At 39.9% G+C, this 22,232-nt stretch overlaps 2 protein-coding genes across 2 annotated transcripts; both read left to right on the top strand.

Moving 5' to 3' along the window:
• The first annotated feature begins 210 nt into the window (after positions 1 to 210).
• Positions 211 to 1,955, top strand: LOC119730033 (ficolin-3-like). Its single transcript, XM_038202823.1, has 3 exons — positions 211 to 282; positions 488 to 761; positions 1,616 to 1,955. Exons 1-3 carry the CDS (start codon positions 211 to 213, stop codon positions 1,900 to 1,902), a joined length of 633 nt encoding a protein of 210 aa, XP_038058751.1. The 3' UTR covers positions 1,903 to 1,955.
• Positions 1,956 to 12,466: 10,511 nt separating this feature from the next.
• LOC119730032 (ficolin-3-like) lies at positions 12,467 to 17,858 on the top strand. The gene is made up of 4 exons (XM_038202822.1): positions 12,467 to 12,485; positions 13,813 to 13,991; positions 14,757 to 14,925; positions 17,641 to 17,858. The coding sequence occupies exons 1-4, from the start codon at positions 12,467 to 12,469 to the stop codon at positions 17,856 to 17,858; spliced, it is 585 nt and encodes a 194-aa protein (XP_038058750.1).
• The last annotated feature ends 4,374 nt before the right edge of the window (positions 17,859 to 22,232 follow it).

Below are 22,232 nucleotides of genomic sequence, written 5' to 3'. Positions count from 1 at the left end.
TATAGAGATGTAACCGACCCGACCTGAGAGTCGGTAGGTCGTCAACCCCCAAAGTAGAACTATTTATGTCAATTTACATAAATACGTGCTTTTGCGAGTTCTATGTTTATCCCATTGAAGGATGTGCTGTGTGCACACAAACTGCATCTTGATTGCATTTTGGAACATCCCTGGAAACAAAGAAAAGAAAATTAAAGAGAAAAGCAGGAAATGCGGAACTCGTCACCGAATGGGAAGGATAACCCCTCCCTGGCGAGTAAGCCAACTGTAACACTGCATGGTGTAAAGCTGCAAGCACTTTAAACACCTGTTGAGTTCAGTCATTACACTTCGCGGATTTAATGTAACACTGGTCGTCTAATATCAATGCCACGTTATGTAGCATTGTCACGGTAGGGTGGCAATATAGGTCCTGTGTTAATGTATAACTCATTTAAGTGATAAAGTTGTTCCTTTGGTAACTTCGTTCTCTGCTGACTCGTTCTAGGTGATTCACAAGCGTAAACTAGGGTCGGTCAATTTCACCCGTTGCTGGGCCGAGTACCGAGACGGCTTCGGTGATCTGACGGGGGAGTTCTGGCTGGGCAACGAGGTAGTCCGCAAGCTGACCTCGGAAGGCACTTGGAATCTACATATTACAATGGACGAAGCAGGATATGCATACCCCAAGAAATTAAGATTGAAGCAGTTCAAGATCGCAGGTGACAACTACACACTACATGTAAATCCATTGCAACCATGGGAACGTCATTACTCAGCAGGTATCAACTAGTCTTCTTTCTAAATAAATATGCTACTTTTGATAATATTATTCATAAAAAGCCCTCGAAATATAATATACATTTTAAATGGCCACCACTTAAGAGCACCACTCAAGAATACTAATACTAACATTTCCTAATTTGAATACTAGTTGTCGTAGCAGCCTCCTTTGTGAAACAATTTCAAAAGCAGTTTTATCCACATGCCAGTTTTGTCGCCATGATGGCAAACATCAAAGTCGTGCTTAGTTTACATTACGTTTTTGAAGGCAAACAAAGAATTGAAACCACGAATACAATTCATACAACGCATTCAAAGTGGTGCACGAAACCTCACGAAGCAGGTAAGTATTACCTTTTCAAAAATGTTAGTGTTTCGCCCCAAGTTTTTATTTTCCCATCAATTTATGTGAATACAAAGCGCGATCAACATTGAAAATAGCAATTTCAACCTTTCCACGCAGACTATGTTAACAAAGCTTATCCTATTATTTGACTAGGAGTCTGCTTAAAAAGTAAAAAGTCACGATCTAGTTTTCGTGGTCTTTCATGGATACGTGTATTAAAAATGCCAGTGAACGTTAATAAGATCCCTCTACACCTCTACTTCGGTTAAAATTTCAAAAAGATGGTACTTCTTTAAGATAGAGTTTACTTGATAAAGAAACCGTTATATCGGTTTGGTACCAGTAGTGGGTTGGTGGTTAAACGATTGTATAGTTAACTTAAACTTGATATCATGGATTGGAATGTAATCCGAGGAAGCGTTTTTTTTGTCTTCCAAGCTCAGTGGAATAGCACATTGCTTTTCGATCAATCTCAACACTTGGTATCATTTATCATCCGTTTGCTAGGTAAGTCTTTCACTGACGTTTCCGTAGGCCAGCCGTTCTCAACCTACGATCGCGACAATGACGCCGATGGCAACGCCAATTGTGCCGCTCAGCTGAAGGGAGGCTGGTGGTTCAAGACTTGTACTGGAGGAGTCGGGAATGTGGATCTCGTGCCGACTAACCTGAATGGGGAGTATTCCTATCCCGTCAACTACACGGGGCAAGATTACCGCGGTGTGAGGTGGGCTGGTGCGCTTGAGTTTGGTGGCCAAATACTATCTTGCCGCCTCGCGATTCGTATGACTTAATGTTCTCGGCTCACTCTGTATTTCGCTTTTGGTAAATTTGAACAGACACTTGTTTTGGTGAGATTGAAAGATAACAGAGTGAACTTGTCCAGTATTGCTAAAGACCTGGGACAACAAGGTAGTGCATTTGAAAAAGATTGATTGATGAAGAAAACACAAATGGACTTTCAGAATCCAGAATCCAGAATTTGAGCCGTCTTTAGTGCTCGTATTACCTGTATTAATCGAGGGATTTGTATGATATGACTTATTGATCTATATTTCAAATGACGTTTTATGTTAATTCGTTCAAATTTTTGATTTGTACAGCTTTTGAGGATAACCTAATAGCACAGATGCTACAAACAAAGTTTAGGTAGTGTATCGCATCCCAAAATATGTTTGTGAAGACGCAGGCACGTTCAATTGCAAATCCGCGTTATTTTATAGAAACATGATGTAGGGCTAAGAAGATAATTCACTGAAAATGTGCGCACCGCACCGCGATAATTTAAACAATACACATAATTTAGATTAAGGAACCTTTCTACGTATACATTGTCGTTGAAATTTCTTACGGAAACTCTAAATAGAAATGTTAACAGCTAGGCTATTGCAAGGTGCGAGCTGTTCGTTGTTAGATTATAGTGAAGAGTTGTTATTGTGTAAAATGCTGGTGTTTCCTGTTTCATCGTAGCTAAATATGTGATAGATGTCATCTTATTCTTAATGTTAATATATTTATAAATTATCAATGGGAATTTTTTTAGACGTTGGTGGCAGCAAACATACCGGTCATTTTGTCATTGTTTGCGTTATATTGAGCATGCGCGCTTTGATATAAACATGACGAAAACAATTGAAAAAGGATTGGTATGTTTGCTGCCACCAACGTCTCGAAAGTCTCCAACTACGTGTATCATTTATCGTCATTGATAAGGATTTAAAACACATTTTTGGTGGTCAATCAGCAGTTTTTACTAGTCTATGTAATAGACTTTAGCAGATTCGCTGATTAATTATGCAAGACAGACGCATCTTGACCTCTAGAGTTTGACCAATCAGCGGGCGCTTTCTATATCGGGTCTTCGGTCATTCACCGTTGTCGCATCATAAACAAAATACATGTGTCACGCGCTCTGTATTATGCTACGCGATTCGCTGTTGTTGTATTACAAAACACTGCATTCGAATGGACCAATCACGGTTTTAGTCCTTTTTTGGAAAAATTAAGTAAATTGAAGACTAATTACGAACCCTTTTGTAAATTATGTAAATGTTTGCATGGCACTAACGGAAACCAATCATGGTGCGCCACGCCGAGAGATGTATATGTAATCTTGCTATAATGTCAAACACGTAAGCTTGCTAAATCAATGGAAATAATAATAATCAAAACGTGCATTTCCTTATATAAGAGGAGTATTTTTTTGAGAGCCCCCCCTAACAAAACGAGAAAAAAAAAAGGACTCAAATACTTTTTTTTTTCTGCAACCAATATAGTCAACGACGATAATGCGCATGCGCCAGTTGGTAACAGAATGGTTCTCAATTCAATTAAAATTTCAATTCGATAGAACATTACTGATGTATCTCAGTAAGAGTAGTAGTTCCATATGAGGCTCAAGACAGGGGTGTTATGCACCACCTTTGGCTAAAATACTTTTTGAAAATGTGGGAAAGGAGCATTTTGCATGTTACATAGAATCCGACTAAAACTGACGATGTGTGAACTAGCTGTAAACCAAATCTGTGTTGAAATCAGATTGAGAATGTGCATAAAAAGCATGTAATGCATTTCACACATACACAAAAACTTTGCTAACCATTCGGTGACCTTTTACCTAATTCTGTGTACATCCTGTATAGACCATAATCATGTTGCGGCCATCTTGATTTTTCCTTATTCAAATCAACGTAACCAAAGCGAGGCTGTATTGACCAAGTGAGAGAAGAAATATCTTCGTAAATTTGAAGAAAAACGACCACTGGTGACCCTAAGTGATGACCATTGGCTGAAACATTTGGCATGCAGATAGCAGTTTGAAGACCATAGGAAGAAGATAGAGAAGCGCCACAACATAAGCCGGTCGCACCGGCTGATTTCAGGAAGTAATGCGTCTGAATAGGGTAGTTCTTAATCGCAACCGTTCCAAGATTCATACCTCGTGCTCTTCAAACAAAATGATTTCTTTTTCTCCTTAAGACTTTTAAATTTGTGTATTTTTTTTGGCGTCTCCAACACTAGGAATAAGGAATGTTATCTTGCGCACAAATGATTCGCCCTTATGCGAGACCAGCATTATTTCTGGCAGCCGATGATTCGATCGTTGTCAAGAAATATTTTAAAAACTACGCTAAACGTCGCTGTTTTTTTTTTTCGTTCGATGTCTGATTTAAAAGAGAATACTTTCATTTTTTTATGAGAGTAGTAATTGAAAACAAATATATTTTTTCGAGATTAAAGTCGAAAATGTCACAGGGAACACGTCTTTGGGATAAAGGAAAAATTGTGCGCACCAAGGGTCCCCCTGCCCCATCTAACCACACCCCAGGAAACCCCCCCCCCCCCCAACCGCCTCCTTTGGATATGGTTATGCCGGTGGGTTCACATTATATATATCTGCTCAAGAAAAGAAACTACCACAAAAACGGTGAATGTTTCAAATGAAACTTTTTTTTTTTATTAAACATATGTCCAGGTGTGTTAAAAAGCACTGTAGACTATATATGCATTCGCAATGAAAAGGTAACGTACGAAAAAAAATGTCAACTTACCGAGAACGACGGACGCAAGTGTGCCGAGAGCCACGGGTAGATTCATCGTGACGGCCCGGTAGATGCGGACTAATTCTTGCTTAGTCCGATATTGAAGCTGATTTGTCGAGCGCAACAGTTTCAGAAGTACGGACGTTTTACAACACCGGAACTACTACCAGACATTGAGTTATGCTGCGTTACAAAGATTCCTATAAGGTGTTCCTTTCGTCAGTAATTTATACTAGTCTAATATAGGTTTTCCCGGCCAAGTTAGCAGATTTGGCCGCCAAATTGGCAACCAATCACCCATTTTCGCACGAATTTGAATGCACGTTGAGATCAACATTCAATTACCTAAAAAGACCACTCAATTTCCCATTACAAGCATGCGATTTCACATTTTAATCATGCCATTTCAAAAATAGGGCATTCAAATTAAAATTGCACAAACGAGCATCCAAATTCGCGGGAGCTTCAAGCTGTAAGTTTGGTCATTCGAATTCACCATTAAGCAAGCATGTGAAAAGTGAGCAAAGTAATTCGAAATAGGTCCTTGTCGTTCCGTTGTTTGTTAGAATAAGGTGGAGTGTTTTTGTTACAATTTGGAAATATAGATATAAAAACCTGTCTCCCACAAGATTCTGCCACTACTCTGATCACCATGCAAATTGTTGGATTGAAGCACTTCTATAAATATCAATATGTCAGCTCATGGGCGTTACATGAGAATTTCAAACGTAAACCGTGGTCTTCATCGAAGTTTTCGATGGCAATGCCCAAGACTATCTTGAACGCGTGCAGACAATCTTGGCATAAACAGATCTACTGCTGCAGGTCAATTGTAGCCACGTATCTGAGACCTGGCAGACAGGAAAACCTGCCAAGAGGAAGGCCAGAAACATAAAGATGGACCACGACATGAAGCAGAAATAATCAAAAGGTAAAAGAAATGAAAAGCCTCGCACCGTATACCTTCGTTGACTTTCATTTTGAATGCAAATAGTGCTAAATAGAATGCGCGGAAATGAAAACGAAAACTAGAATCTCATGCAAATATTACCCTAAACCAAACCGACTGCTAAATGGAATGATCACTTTAACCGAATGACATAACTTCAATTTAGGATGTGTAAAACATGAAAATGTAAGGTCCTAAAACGGATTTGAACGCCTGAAATCTATTACGAACCACGGGAATGACAGCAGCGCTACTTCGCTTCAAATTGGCCACTATCAAGATGAATTCGAATGCTATTTTTGTGAAATTGGCCGGGAAAACCTATATATAGTTGGCGTTCGTCATATGAGATATTCATATACGCATCACGCGTGGCACATCACGTAAATAAAAAGTATACATTATAAATTGACTAAAATTGCCAAAAATAAGATGCAAAAGCCACATATAATAACATAAATGCTGCAGTATATAAAGATGTCTCTGATTAATATACAAGTCATATACTGCACTGCGAACGTTAATAACTCTTCATCATTCATTGGCTGCTTTTCAGTCGATAGGTGGCAGCAGTCATGTTTAACTTTTCCCACAGATAAGGGCTACGTAATAACTTGACTACGACCGGCAGTAACGTGTAGTGTATGGGAAGGCCAGCCGTAGCCAAGTCATGTGACGCGGCATAACTCACATAAGGCTATCGTTATAGTCGTAGTTCCAGTCTTTCTTCCCAGGCACAATTAACAACATCGGCACCGTGACATTCATGTTCTTACCAAGTAGGCCTAGTTTAAATGTTATCTTCTCTAAAATACTCTAAAGAACCACAACATTGCAATTGTTCTCGGCCAAAGGCCTACAGAAAACTCCCCATCCGAAAAGGATATCCTCTTATCAATAAAAAATAATAAATTTATCCATTTTATCTTCATTAATCGGAAAAACACATTTTGTTGTCAATCAGCATAAAATGGTCGTATTTTGTATCCGTAATGTAACCTAGCTTGCAGTGTTCTCGTGGATTATAGTGGTTTTTCCATTCTTGCAAGATCTGCGCGTGAATATTACAGTGTTATAAATTAATTCTGTTCAGCTAAATTTGTACAAAGATTGCTGTATAGCCTTTGGCGTCTAGTAGTTAACTACTAGATAATCAAAAGTTCTACGTACACTATATATAATTCAAAATAGTTAATTAAGGCCGATGACATGAGATGAAACGCTTCGATTTGTCATGAAAATCAGTGTCTTTATCCTACTGTTCAATGTCGGTCAATTTAATTTGGTTGAAAAATGCAGACAAAGTCATTACCAGCCCATTCATCCTCACCCCAAAGAAAAACCAAACTTTGTAAATATATATTGAATAAAACTGTAATAGGTTTAATTTCCGCCAGAATTCGTGGTAATTTGCTTAAGCGTAATTTGCTGTTGAGTTTGTCTGACATATATCCCACAGAAGAAACACGCTCAACAACCATTACAATGCGCTGTGAAAAGTATCATAATAATGATCAGTTTTGAAGAGCGTCCCCATTTGGAAGATGGATACCAGCCAGCCCCCCCCCCCCCCCCCCGCTTTTTGATTTTACGGAGGTCAAGTGTCCGGAAAAAAAAACCGTGTGTATATTTCGGTGCGGACGTGCGGTTGCCCCCCCCCCCCCCCCCACATCAAAAGCTGGATACGCTGCTGAAAAAAATGGTATTTTTGTGTTTCAGCATATTGATCGATTTTACACGTGAGCCCGCTTAAATGAATTGTCATTTAGCTTTTTGAAAAGATTCTGATGCTTGTCGGGCGGAGGGGCGTGTAGATAGACACTCTTTTGTGCTGTTCTGGCCTTGATCTTCATGCTTGTCAGGCTTGATTAATTTACTGCTGAAAGCATTTGCGACGTCCATAGTTCCAATATCACCTACGCTGTTCGATTCCTATCAGGTACTTCACACCACGCGATAGTTGACAATCTGCAGGAGACCCACTGACGGTTGCCTCTCGTCAAGCCCACTGCATTCCGTGAGAAGATGGCTCCGCTGATTCTGTGGTCATTTCTTGTCTTTGGACTCGGGGGTATGTTTATTTTTTGTCTTTCGAGATAAATTTTACAATATCCTTCTAATCTAGCATTAATGCAGAACTAAAAAAAAATGTTTCCGGTGAGCAAGAGGGAAATCCTCAGAGCTATGATGTCTTTAGGGTCTGATTCCCTTTCATTTTGTTATTTTGGATGCAAAATGTCAAGGGAAATGACAGCTTTCTCACGCACATAGTCTTTACGCGTTCAAGACAAAGGTCGGGGTATGCACGTCTCTCTACAAACCTTGATCTGCCACTGAATAGAAAACACGGTATTAATTAAGTGCAAAGAATGAGCTAATCATGAAGGCATGGACACTTCTCTTTTTTTTTCTAATACGGATAAACGTCTTCAAAAACTTTGTCTTACAAAACCCTGTGGGCTCGGAAAAGAAGATCGGATGTTTATTGCTTTGGATTAGCAGTATTTCGGTACTTTTTTGCCTTAAAGGGACACGTCCTGAGACAGCCCAATATTGGGCTACAAAACGCGCTTTGAACGAAATGATGTTAATGGGAAAGAACATTTAAAAGTAAGATATAAACATCCGCACAAATATCCTTTAGAAACTGGGCGTTTTGTGTTATTCCTGTGTTATGCGTGCGGGAACAACTTTCGGAGTCCTCTTTTGCGACCCCAAAATGTCCAGGTGTTTGAGTGCTAGTTGTGATTTCATCCGTAAAGTGTTCGCCTTTTGCGAACGTGTAAGAAACCACTTTTTGTACATTAGCGAGCACGGTGCTGTATTATGTACGTTATAGATACACACAACGTGGTTGGTTTCCTTTCATTAACCAGAATGTTTAAAATGGGATAAGTAAACAATCCAAAACATGAAACTTTGGGGATTTCTGGACCTAGATCCCGTTTAACTTTCATTTGGTGTAATATGAACACCGGGCACTCATTGGAGGGGCTTTAACTTTGTGATGACGTCATTTATATAGACCTTTCGAGAATTTTTGTTAGCTACATTTTTTATTTCCCGTTTGCGTAGATTGCCAACGCTTTATGAAAAATGTTACAGTTTGAAAAGTGGCAAATTTAAAGATTACGCGAGGTGAAACTGCTATAAGCGTAACCACACATGGCCGTAATTATCCCCTATCGGGTACTGCACAGTGCCCGAACAAGGCGCGGGTAATTAGTTTCCCGTGCTCCCATGTATACAATGCAAGGTATCCCTGCGCGATCGATATTCCCAGCAATTCGTTTCTGGCAGCGTTGTCACGAAACAATTTCCACTTGCGTACTAGCCTTGACCAAGGCTATCAGCTTGTTCCCATACGAGCTTGTTCCCGCTACCGCACACCGCGCGCGCCGCGACTCAATCACTAGTTGTACTATACCGGTTAGCCCCAACGACCCTTGCGTGTGCTTTGTGTGCATGTACGTACGCCCCAAACACACTTCCGCAAACAGCCGTACAGTAAGTCGAGGCGGAAGATAGCCTTGACGCAACCGTGTATGCTGAATATGATAATTAGTACGCGCTATGGTAAATAGTCTTCTCTCATTGGATAACGGCTGACAAAAAAATGAATATTTATTAAATTGCATAATACGACCAAAGGTATATAAACCAGACGGCCTGTGGTAACAATATTTATTGTAAAACACCCCCTTAACATCTTCAATAATAGTAGAATAATATGAAATGAAAAAGGATGAACAATTAGACCTTCAAAAAACGGCAAACGTTTGAGTATATCTACCGCTGACTTTTGGGGGGTATTTCTTCGAAGCTGTCAAGGGGATATGGGAAAAAAATATCTCTCCTTCAGCAAACTTATTCCGTACGACTGATTTTAACTTGTATGAACAACTTATAAGTTATATGTCGTATGTACGACTAATATATCGACAGGGTACGACATATTTTGACAGGGTACGACTAATATCATCGACAGGGTACGACATATATGTCGACAGGGTATGACATATCAAACATATGACATAATGTCGACAGGTGCCGGTACGACATATATGTCGTGCATATGTCGAGTCGACAGGGTACGATATATGTCGTATATAAGTACGACTTAATATCTCGTGTGTACAAAATATGAATTGTAACTCGTATGTTCGACTTGTTTGTCGATTATGTCGTACATACAACATATCTTGTGAGAACGTACGTACGTACATGCACACAAAGCACACGCAAGGGTCGTTGGGGATAACGGTATAGTACAACTAGTGATTTTGTCGCGGCGCGCGCAGTGTGCGTTAGCGGGAACAAGCTCGTATGGGAACAAGCTGATAGCCTTGGTCAAGGCTACTTGCGTACCCATAAAATTAATTGGCAACGTTTCAAATTGACCATTTTTCATTGACAGCCATTTTTCAATTTACAGTCTTTGGTAGCAAACGGGGTCTCAAAATGTAGCCAACAACATCCTAAATATAAATGACGTCATCATAAGACGACCAGATCCTAAATTATGACCCCTCCAATGCGGGTGGACTTTTTTTTTTGGCGGTCTTTATGACGAGCTCATATGATTATCTCATTTTTCAGAGCACCGGTTACGGTAGGCTTTATGATAGAGATCGGTGACACAAATGACACTGTTTTTGTGTATTCTTTGTTTGCTATCTGTAAGTTACATAGGCCTACTTACATTTAAAAGTGTTTTTTTATGTTGGTCATCTGAGGTATAGGGGAAAGGGCATGTCACCAAGGATCATCGGCAAATCACTGCCATTAACTAGGTTTGAAGAATAGGCTGGGCTTTGGAATACAAGTTTTGAAGTAAAAAATTGTTACATTTGTTTGTACCATTTCGTTTATTATTGAAATCATCACGATGGGTAGGAAAGAATTATCATCGAATTGTTGGTTTGAATTCAAATCTTCATAAACTCAGACCTCACACCCAACCACCGATACAACTGGATTGCTTTGTGTACTGGTATTTCAAACGCACAGGTAAAAATATAAAGGGTGTTACGATAACCCAATGACATGCAAGTGTGTGTTCTGATTTGATTGATGTGTTGTGTGTCGTACCGGATAACCAGTTCTATCGTAGACGAAAAAACCATACTGGTCGAAACGTCGAGTGAACTGAATTTTCTTGAAATGACACGTACATGCACACCAATGCGGGGTAATACTATTCTGATGCTCCATCAATTCCTACAATGTTCTTACTTGTCTTAGTGTGGTGAATGAACACTTTGCGAAATTGGCCGGAGGAAAAAAAAATCCATAAGTACTAAAAGTAAGAGTGCTGCCACTTGGTTTGTATCTGGTAGACAAAATAGAGATGCGCAAAGATTGTCATGGCAACATTTAGGTTACTTTAAGAATTGTGTTTTAATTTCCGTCGTACGTGTTGGAAGGAGTGTTCGGGGACGAAGGTGTATGGATATCCTTTGAATTCAAAACAAGGTCGCGCACCTGAAATCAATTCCTGGCCCAAATCAATTTCGTCCCTTCTTGTAGACCTATTGATGTGCAATCAGGCGTCGTAGAGGGCCGCGCTCTGTAATTGGCAGCGCTGACTCTGCTTATGCAACGGGCTTTAAAGGTTTTAATTGTTTCTTCTTCCAGGTATAGTAAATTTAGTCATGTATATTAGAACTATAAACTCGTTCTGCGTTTATATATGAAATAATATTTTACAATTGTTAACCTACTTGCGGCACGACAATTGCATTTATTCTCGAGTCGGCCATATTAAATTGAAAGCGAGGTTAACTCTTCATTTTTTTGGAACTTGCGAGTAGAAATGAGAGCAATGAAATAGAGGTTTGTTACAAATTAACACCAGCCGCGGCCCATTCATGGCAAAGCAGCCTAACTTGAAAAATGATGTTTTGAGAAAATGGAATTTAAACGTAAACTTACTGGGTTTTTTGGGGTTTTTTTTGAATAAGTTTGTTTTTTGCTGTCAAATTGTATGATCATGGGACATATTATATTTTACTTTCCTGTCAAATTTGACGGAACATTTCTGGCTAGTTTTGATATTATAATACATTTCAGAAGTCACTTGCCTTTGCCGCATTATAGTCACATATACAAGCATGCATCATTTTGATGGCAAAACAGTGTATCTTAAGATAAATTTCATGACACGTACTTAAGTTCTTTTGCCTTGAAGACTTCAAAACAATTTTAATCAAATTGAGGACTCAAATTTGCCATAAAAACCATTGATGTTCATAGCTTAAGATGGACACAAGATGTTTTGCCATTGAGAAAAGAGGCAAAGGCTTTAAAATAGTGTGAGATATAGGTGGTGCAGCTATCACCGCGTGTGGTCAACGCGAGCTCAGCACGTAGCAGCTACGTGATTCAGTGGCCTACATGTACAAGTAGGTAACGCGTACTGCGCAGGCCTACATTCCCATATCGCGGCGTGCGATGTTAGGTACATGTGAAAGGGAAGTCGTCTATTCCTGACACCTGGAAATCTTTACCCCATTTTGATCGGTTAAATCAGTTTGAGTAAGAATAAATTTTGCGTTTAAATCACTTTGTTTTTTTTTCAAAAAATGACTGTCATGTGTTCACTATCAATTTTCAGTACTAACAGATGTGGTTGAGAGCCAGATGAAGACTTGTTACTTCGGTCCGCCACCGGAGCCGCTTCCTGGTGAACATTGGATGCAAGCAGCCGCTCGAGAAATACGTAAACGATGCCCAGGGACACGAAACTCGACTGGTAAGGAGAACAAAGCTTTGAACAAAGCTTTGAACACATTTTTTAATAATTACTTCGTAAAAACACTGTTAAAGCGATTTAAATTTATGATAACCTAATTCTGGAGATTCACAATGCAGTGCGCCATCAAGAGTTTGCCATCAAAAGTTTTACGGTCAACAAAACATGAACAATTTGAATGAGTGTCAGTAGACAACTTGAGCTAGTTTGTTATAGATTTGGGCATAGCGTTCTGCCACCTTACAAAAAAACACCATATTGATAAAAAGAAAACAAAAGGGCAAAAAACAGATACTCGAATCATACGCTTACGAAACTACTGACCGGAAAAAGGAACAATTTCAAATGTCCCGCGCTGCGAATTTGTCGACCATCTTTCACAATGCACTGGGAAAATGAACTCTCCATGGCAAACTCTTGGTGGCGCACTGCATTGTGAATCGCCCGAATTGTTTACACAACTTGTGTAAATAAACACATTTACATTAAAAAAAATTTCAATCTACATTATAATTCTGTAAATTCTTTTCGTAAATGTTTACTTAAACTGTATATTTGTTACACAGTTTTGTTTTTACCTATTATAATTTTTACTATTCGTTCTGTGTGTGTACAATCATGCATAGTGTGCAAATGCCCCCTTCTCACGACTATTTTTTAGGGGCTGAGATTATTCGCACGTCAACTTCTAAAATTGACCACTGCCATTTTTTTCTTGGGTTTTTGTTTGTATTTATTTATTTATTTATTTTTGGGGGGCTACACAACTTTGGGGGGGGGGGGGGGGTAGGGGCTACAACCACCTGTCCCCCCTCCCCCTCCCCCCCCCCCCCCCCCCCCCCCCCCGCTCTCCCTCCCCGTAGAACCGCGCCTGCCACTTTCCGGAAAAGAAAAGGGACAAAGGAATAATGCCTGTGCGCAATTTTCCAAATTTGGTATTTTGATTTTTTGGCCCTGACCTGGAGGAATCCGGCTAAAATAATTATACGCGAATGTGTTCTTCATCAAAGAACATCAAAGACTTTTGAAAATGAGACAACATTTTAAATAAAGTATTTTGGTTTGCTTTTCTTCTCTCAATTATTAAGCAGTCAGCCAGGCCAATGTCCAAGAGTCATAGAGCTGCTTAAGCACACAATGTGCTTAAGCACACAAATACCTTGATTATAATATAATCAGGTTACCCGCCAAAACTCCATGCGATTGTTATGCTATGTAAACAACAGCTAAAGCATGTACATCGCATGGCGTTTGGGCCAGTATCTTGATTATATTAGGCAAGGATTTTTTTGCTTATATAAGGCAAAGTTTGTGCCTAAGCAGCTCTATGAAATTGGCCCCAGCAGCTGGTTAACAATTAGACGATGTTACGCCTATTAAAAAAAGGGAATATCAAAGTCCTTAAAATATGAAAGCTAGGTTGAGAGTATTTCTGTCTAATTCTTTCTCACTGATTCAGAAGTCAGCGATAAAGCCACAGCCCCGGTGGAAATCGCGATTTCGACAACTGCCTCAGCTCCCCGATATGCTGACTGTAGAGAGAGTTATGATGCCGGGATACAGTATGATGCCGTGATCACTATCTACCCACCGCAATATCCAAACGGCTTGGCCGTTTATTGCCATTTAGGTTTGGTGGTAAGTTCCTTCCGTTTATGTCATTCGAAGACGCAGTTCATTGGACATGAAATCATCAGTCAGGGCTGTCAGGCCCATTCCTTGACATGGGAGTCGGTGGTTCGTCAACTCCCCAAAGTCGAACTTTTTATGTCAACCTTAACGTACGCAAATATTGTGCTTATGTGAGGTGGTATGCTTATCCTACTGAACGATTTTTGTGTGTATGTAGAAAGGGCATATAAACAAAACAACAAAGCGGGGAATCACGCGGAGCTCTTTGGTGACCGCGCGGCTCTCTCCTTTCCAAACAGTAAAGAATTCACTCAGTTCGATTGCGGCAATTCAATTTATACCACTGAATGAGGGAAAGATGATTTAGAATGAAAATTATTCAAAATAATAAATTAAGTTTTCACTAACTTTTTGACTATTATTTCACTCTAAATTTAAGGTATAAATAGGGTCCCTTGTTTGACTCTGTAGGAACAAACAAGATAGGAGATTTTTTTTCTTCTCAATCTGAACTCCCCATCTGAACACCACCAACGTACGAGTTTGCAGCAATACTTAAAATACCCGCAATATGAAATATTTACTTAATTGGTGGTATCATTTTAAACCAATCGTCCGATATTAATGTGATGTTATGATGATTTATCACGACAGGTCTGGTAGTGTCATTCCGATGTCGCCGTCTTGGATTTTACTTGTCCCTTTTATAATAAAAAAAAGAGATCAATTCGTTCCTTTGCTGTTTTCTCGTTCATTGTTGACTCGTTTTAGGTGATTCAGAAACGTATAGACGGGTCGGTGAATTTCACCCGTAGCTGGGCCGAGTACCGAAGCGGCTTCGGTGATCTGACGGGGGAGTTCTGGCTTGGCAACGAGATAGTACGCCAGCTAACCTCGGAAGGCACTTGGCAACTGCAGATAGTTGTAGGTGGTGGAGGCGGTAGAATACGTTTTAAGCAATTCCAGATCGCAGGTGACGACTACATACTATATGCGGATCCATTTTCTCAATGGCCTACAGGTACTTTTGTAGTGTAATATCCAAAGCCATATATGCCGTGAACCGGACCGTCCGAACGGCATATAAGACAGATAAACCCCGTTGAGTGTTCTTGTGGAAAGTGTTTGACGTTTTTATTCCAGTTCCAGGTGGTAAAAAAAGCATGTCCTTTATTGAAAGTGCAAGTTGTCCTGCCCGGACCACATTTGTATTGGTTTTTCAGTCCCGACCTGATTTTGTGGGATATTATGAAGCCCGGAAAGGGACAGGGTAGAATTTTTGTTTGTAATTTGCTAATTCGTTCGCACGAATTCCTAATTCGTTCGCACGAATTGCTAATTCGTTCGCACGAATTCCTAATTTGTTCGCACGAATTGCTAACTCGTTCGCACGAATTACTATTTCGTTCGCACGAATTACTATTTCGTTCGCACGAATTGCTATTTCGTTCCCACGAATTGCTAATTCGTTCACACGAATTGTTAATTCGTACCAAGAATTGCGAATTCGTTCCCACGAATTACCAACTCGTTCCCACGAATTACTAACGCGTTCCCGGATGCACAAGTTAGCAATTCGTTTCAACGAATTAGGAAATCGTGCGAACGAAATAGCAATTCGTTCCCACGAATTAGCAATTCGTGCGAACGAAATAGCAATTCGTGCGAACGAAATAGGAATTCGTGTGAACGAAATAGCAATTCGTGCGAACGAAATAGCAATTCGTGCGAACGAGTTAGCAATTCGTTCGAACGAATTAGTAAATCGTGGGAACGAGTTAGCAAATTACAAAAAAAAAGATTCCACCCTGTCCCTTCCCGGGCTTCATAGGATTTATCTCCCACGTGTAAAACTGTAATTTCTTCTCATTGTCTCCTTCTAGCGGTTTCGTCAGGCTTTCGAGCTACAGTGCCTAGGACACTTTAAAGGAATTCTTGGTTTACTTGTCTTACTAGAAAAAAATATAAAGTATAAGAAGTGACTTTTAAAATTTCCTCGTATTGAAAAGGGGGTCCGCTTTAGGGGGTCCGCTCATAAGTCCGACGCCTCATACGTCCGACGCTTCATAAGTCCGAAATTTCGGACTAAATGAGGCGTCGGACTTATAAGGCATACAATTTATTTATTCCGCCTCATAGGTCAGATGCCGCATAAGTCCAACGTCTCAAAGCTCCGACGCCTCATAAGTCCGAAACAGTGTTTGTCCATTGTCGGGAATTATGAGGCGTCGAATCTATGAGGCGTCGGACTTATGATTCGGCCCCTTGAAAAGACTCACAATGTTCGGTTAAGAGTTTACTTCATTATTCAAAACGTGTATGTCTCATATTACTTCTATTGATGATTTTTGATAGACACCACCTAGTCTGAGTATCACCCGTTGTCCACGGAGCACAGTCTCCTGTATAACGTCTGTATAATATCAAAGCATGCAGATTTATGCGATCTCACGCCTCCGCCAATCGAAGTCAACTTTACTAAATCGTGACGTTTCATTTCCAAATCAGGACTAAACTTTGGTTGGTCAATTCGAATGCAGTGTTTTGTAATACAACAACAGCCGGGCGGGCGCGTATTGCGTAACATAATGCAAAGCGCGTGACCACAGCCTTTGTTGCTGTGTCTGGGGTATTTTTTTATCCATGTCTATGACGCGACAACGGTGAATGACCAAAGACCCGATATAGAAAGTGCCTGCTGATTGGTCAAAATCAATAGGTCAAGATGCAGTTGTCTTGCATAAAGAATCAGCGAGTCTGCTCAAATGTTATAGACTATGGCTTTCGCCACAAATGTAGTATGACGCAATTGAACAAAAGTAGGATTAAAGTTTGTGGCATTAGACGAACTTAATGTCTGAATAACATGGTGTGGCGTAGACAGACGAAATCGCATAGTCTTGGACGAAATCGTGTGCTCATTGTTTGAATTTGCTTGAGCTATGTTTGAAATTGTCTGACGAAAGACGGAATTTAATATTGGAAGTACACTGAATATAATTAATGTTCCTGGACATTGATTTAAATATTAGAATCGGTGAATGCGAATGCTAAACTTTTTTAAAAATCTGGAAAAACCCATGGCTATGACTTAACATGTGAAAAAGTGTGTACGTCACTGTTAAAATTATATACACTTTTTAGTGGAAATACAGGTTTTACCGGCTATTGTAAAAGAGTTTTCATTGAAATTGACCAACTCTAACATTCAACATTGTCCGAGAAAAATGTCACACGCTTTTTACAAAACCAATTCAGTCATTTACCATTCAATTTCAAAGTTCGGTCACCCTCTTTATAGTACCGGGTGAAGAATATTTGTCAGTACATATCAAATTCGTCTAAGCTGTTGCCAAATGACAGCTTTCAGAGATCGAATTCGTCTTATATAAATCAATTATACGAATCTGATTTCTGAATAACAAGGGTTGGCGTAGACGAGACAAAATCGAGTACTCCGAGACGAAAACGTGTGCTCATTGTTTGAATTGTCTTGAATTGAATTTGAAATTGTCTGACAAAAGACGAGATTAAACATTGGAAGTGCACTTAATTGGTGTTAATGGACGAATTTGAAAACTAGAAACGATGCATTCTAATGACAAACGTTTTCAATTAGCCGGGAATACCTATACTTTTCCCGTCTGTTTCCTAGGCAAGTCACTGACTGACGTTCACTCAGGCCAGCCGTTCTCAACCTACGACCGCGACAATGACGCCGATGGCAACGCCAATTGTGCCGCTCAGCTGAAGGGAGGCTGGTGGTTCAAGACTTGTACTGGAGGAGTCTGGAATGTGGATCTCGTGCCGACTAACCTGAATGGGGAGTATTCTATCCCGTCAACTACACGGGGCAAGATTACCGCGGTATGAGGTGGGCTGGTGCATTGGATGGCCAAATGTCGAGTTCCTCCCTCATGATTCGTCGCGGGAGTATGAATTAATGTTATTTCCCTTGCTGCAAATTACACGATTCCTTCGTAAAATGTTTGTCATTTATTTGGAAATATCTTCGGAGGGTCTTGTTAAACGGTCAAATGGAAACTGATTGGATTTCGCAGTTTCGTCCTCGCTAGAACAGGGTTTTTTCCAAGCCCATCAAACGGTTCCAACATAAGGGGTCGTTTAGGCTTTTGGTATCAATATTAGAATAATAAACATAGAATAGAGTGGTAATCTGTTCAACATTATGAACAGGTGTTTAGTATGAGGTTTTTATCTGTTAACGAGATGAGCTTAAGATACAATTATTAATGTTATAATAAAATGATAAATATTTTTTTAGCATTCAGAGAAGTGAGTAACTAAACCTATTATCTCAAAATGTAGGGTTCCATACCTTTTCTCGGGAATATAATGATTTATTGACTATAGGTTTTTCCGGCTATTTTAAAGGAGTTTTCGTTCAAATTCACCCGCTTTTAACAGAATCAATCGAGTCAATAACCGACAAATTTCAAAGTTCTGCTACCCTCTTTAGTTAGCGGGTCGAGAATATTCGTCATTACAGATCAAATTCGTCCAAGCTGTTGCCGAAGGCAGCATTCCGGGATCGAATTCGTCTTAGATTTTGATTTCTGAATAACAAGGTTTGGCGTAGACGAGATGAAATCGAATACTCCGGGACAAAAACGTGTGCTCATTGTTTGAATTTTCTTGAACTGAATTTGAAGTTTTCTGACAAAAGACAAATTAAACATTTGAAATGCAATAAATCGATGTTGATGGACGGATATTGAACTTTAAAAACAGTGAATTAGAATGATAAACGTTTTGAAATAGCCGTGAAAACCTATAATAGGCAGCCATATTTACACAATTTCTTAAGGTTTTTTGTAAAATTGTGATGTAAGTAAACTGCATTATGTCACTGTTTCATATTTTGTGCAATAAAAAAAATGAAAAGAAAGTTTGGACGTTAAGGATTTACATTGTATGTTTGAATCTGCAATTATCTCTAAGCTACAAGACATAATGCAAGATCCTACCCATCCGCTCCATTCTTCGGTGGTTGTCAACAAATCAGGAAGAATTCGCCCTCCACGAACCCGCACTAAGCGCTTCAGAATGTCATTCTTGCCTAATGCATGCCATCTATTCAACACTCAATTCAAAAGATAATCCCCTGTTTTTTGTCTTGTCCTTTTTTCCTGGTATGCTGGCATCCACTCACGTGTTTTTATTGTAAAGAGCTCTTTTTAATTGTGTCTTTTACAAGGTTCCTTGTTCTAACAATCTGGTGTTTTTATTTGTTGGATGACAACCTTGTAATTTTTGATAGTCTGTAAATATAGTCTCTGTCATTGTGTTAATATCTTATAGTACCTTTTGTTTTTTACATCAAATTTTATTTATTTTACATTCGTATATATCTGCGGTCTTATTGTACATGTATAATGCACACTGGAAAACAATTTTTCATGTTTTTTACGTGACGAGTATAATTAATTGAATTGAATTGAAATGAAAGTTTGAACAAGAAGGCAAAGCTGCGATGTATCTCTTCCGTGCTAGTAGAATCAAGAACTTTAAAATTAAGCTTGTTTTCGTGAAAACTAAAGGATAAGAAAGTGATACATTTTTAAACACTCTAAATGGCACACTTAAATAATGAAGATATCAAACATTAATAATGAAGTGATTATAGATAACAAGGTTTTCAGACAATTTTGCCTCTTTTCAGAGACCATAAATATGGGAAACAAATTAATAGAGTGGCTTGCATCATGTTTTCAAGGTGAACTTCAAATATTTATTTTCCAAATTACCCTGTTGAACACTCAACTTCAGGGCCTAATATTATGAAAATTGATGACGTTAGGAGATTTAAATCCAGCAGGTGATAAAGGGTGTCCTGCTAGTATGACTAAAATTAATGATCAATATAAAAGGTGCAGAATATCGTCAAAATATCGGTTGCCATGGTAATATGATTCAAGAAAGCCATACACGCACACGCACAACACCAAACCAACCGTGTTTTTTTTTCCAATACAGTTGGTGGCGGAAACGCGCATCTATTTTTAAATGCCATTTTTCTCGAAATGAGATTTTCGAAGTTCGGCATATCTTCAGAATAAATTTTGAGCTACATATGTAAATTTGATCTCATTGGAAAGCTCATGAGTTATTGTGTAACACGGTGTATAAAACTCAAACCCCACAAAGGTGGCCCAGTGGGTTATGCCTCATTATGCATTATCAATTTGAGTTACAGATATAAATTTGGTCTCACTGGAGAGCTCATGAGTTGCTATGGCGCGTCACAAAGTACCGGTCACCTAAAATAATTTCACCAAACACGATAAAGCTGCGATTGTTAGAAATGTCACGGCTGACAAATACGTTTTACAGTTCTTGAAATAGACCTTGCATTTGTAGGGTAGAGGCAGTGATTGCATGGTACAATATACCAGTCTTTAAGGCCCCCTTTACACACGGCTGCGACCTTTGTGCCACCTGAGGGGCCAAAAAATGGCCAGGACGTTCAATGGTCGTCTAAATTCAGCAAATCCTGTTTCTATGTAACTGCTCCAGCTATCCTTGTGCCTCCCTTGAACCACCAAAACTGCAATTTCGGGAATGTATTTAAGGCGAGCTATACGAGCGACCTGTGCGCATGCGTCCACTAAGCCTCTTGTCTGCTTCCCTTGTGCTTTTCCTGTGCAACCTACGGCAACCAACGCCGAATGGAGGCACAGCAGTTGCCACATGCAGTCATAGTTCAATGCACGCTATTGGTCGGCCAAAGGAGGCACAAGGGAGGCAGAAGCATTTCGCCCAGATTGACGGTAAAATTTGCAACAGAACGGATCTATATTATACGTGGCGACCATTGGCCAACCATTGTGCATCCATTCTGCAACCACGGCAATGCTTGTGCCTCCCTTCTGCCTCATTTGAGCCACCTTTGAGCAACCAACCTCCTCGGCGACCTTTGTGCGACTGTTTTGAACATGTTCAAAAATTTACGGCGACCATGGCGATGCCTGAACATCCTGTGATCCACCTTTGAACGACCCAGGCAACCATTCGGCCTCCAAATTTGAGCCTCCAATGGCGATCTAGCCAGTTTTATGGTCGCACAAGGGAGGCCCAAAGGTCGCAGCCCTGTGTAAATGGGGCCTTATAGACCCACATTGTGAAAAAGCCTGGTAAATTAGCAACTCTCCCCCCCCCCCCCCGGATTTTACGTCCACGGTGAAATATTTTACACCGATTATGCTTGAAAATTCAACCTATTTGCCAATCCCAACACGATGTCAATATTACATCACGCGTAGCCTACCTTCATTGGCGAAAGCGTTACGCTAGCCCCGTTCAGATTTTCCGTCACGGGGCAGTTGCATTTTACAATTTGGCGTTCACATCCATGGTACTCCACTGAAGGGGAGTCTAGTACATATTCGTTGTTACGTTTCACAATCCCAAACGAAGATTACCATTAACCTATTATTCGCTTCCCGTGTTTTAGAATAGTTCATGGCCATTCAAGTCTGAATAAAACGAAACCCAACCAAACCACATCCGCATCACACACAAAAGCTAATGAATTCGGTGTAGCCGTGCTGGGATTGAAAAGCAGAAGCCCAAGTGAAAATGCGGTTATTTCCTTATTATTTTAGTGCGGTCAGTATTCGTCAAATTTATTCTCTGCTGCAATAGTGGGAGGATTGCAGAGCGATCAATACAACGTTTATTATCATGGATCACTCGATGGGGCGGAGACCCATGGCGTTCCGGCCTGTGATGCTCGACTTGGCCTTGTTGGCCAGTGATGGGTTATCGACGATCTGCTCGGCACAGTCTGAAATCCTTGCTGCTTTGTTTCAGAACATGTCTGTGGTACAGAGTATGCGAGATCATTTCTGTTTGAGGTAACGAAAAGTTTACTTGTAGATGCGTGTCACGCCTTGAATGGCTTCCTAATTTAAAATTGTCTTTTTTTTTTCAGTAGAACCAAATTGTATCAGACCACTACCAATCGAACCTGTAAAATCAGTTTGGCTGAAAGTTGAGACTTTAGACAAATTCTGACTTTAACCATTTAAATGTCACATAGTGCAACCGTAAACTTACTCCAATTGCTGACTTCACAATGCAAACTTTGAAATTTTATCGAAATGGGATTAATAGACTTTACATCTCGGTTCATTTACCGTTACTCAGTGATTCGAGAGTGTGCGAGGATTCCGAGCGAATGAGCATCTGTCGTTATATTTGTCGGAACCCTCCGCGTGAACGATG

This window comes from Patiria miniata, unplaced genomic scaffold, assembly GCF_015706575.1.
Source record: "Patiria miniata isolate m_02_andy unplaced genomic scaffold, ASM1570657v1 HiC_scaffold_22, whole genome shotgun sequence".
Taxonomy (NCBI): Eukaryota; Metazoa; Echinodermata; class Asteroidea; order Valvatida; family Asterinidae; genus Patiria; species Patiria miniata.
Note: the sequence above shows the minus strand (reverse complement) of the source record. Positions and strands in the feature narration are given on the sequence as shown.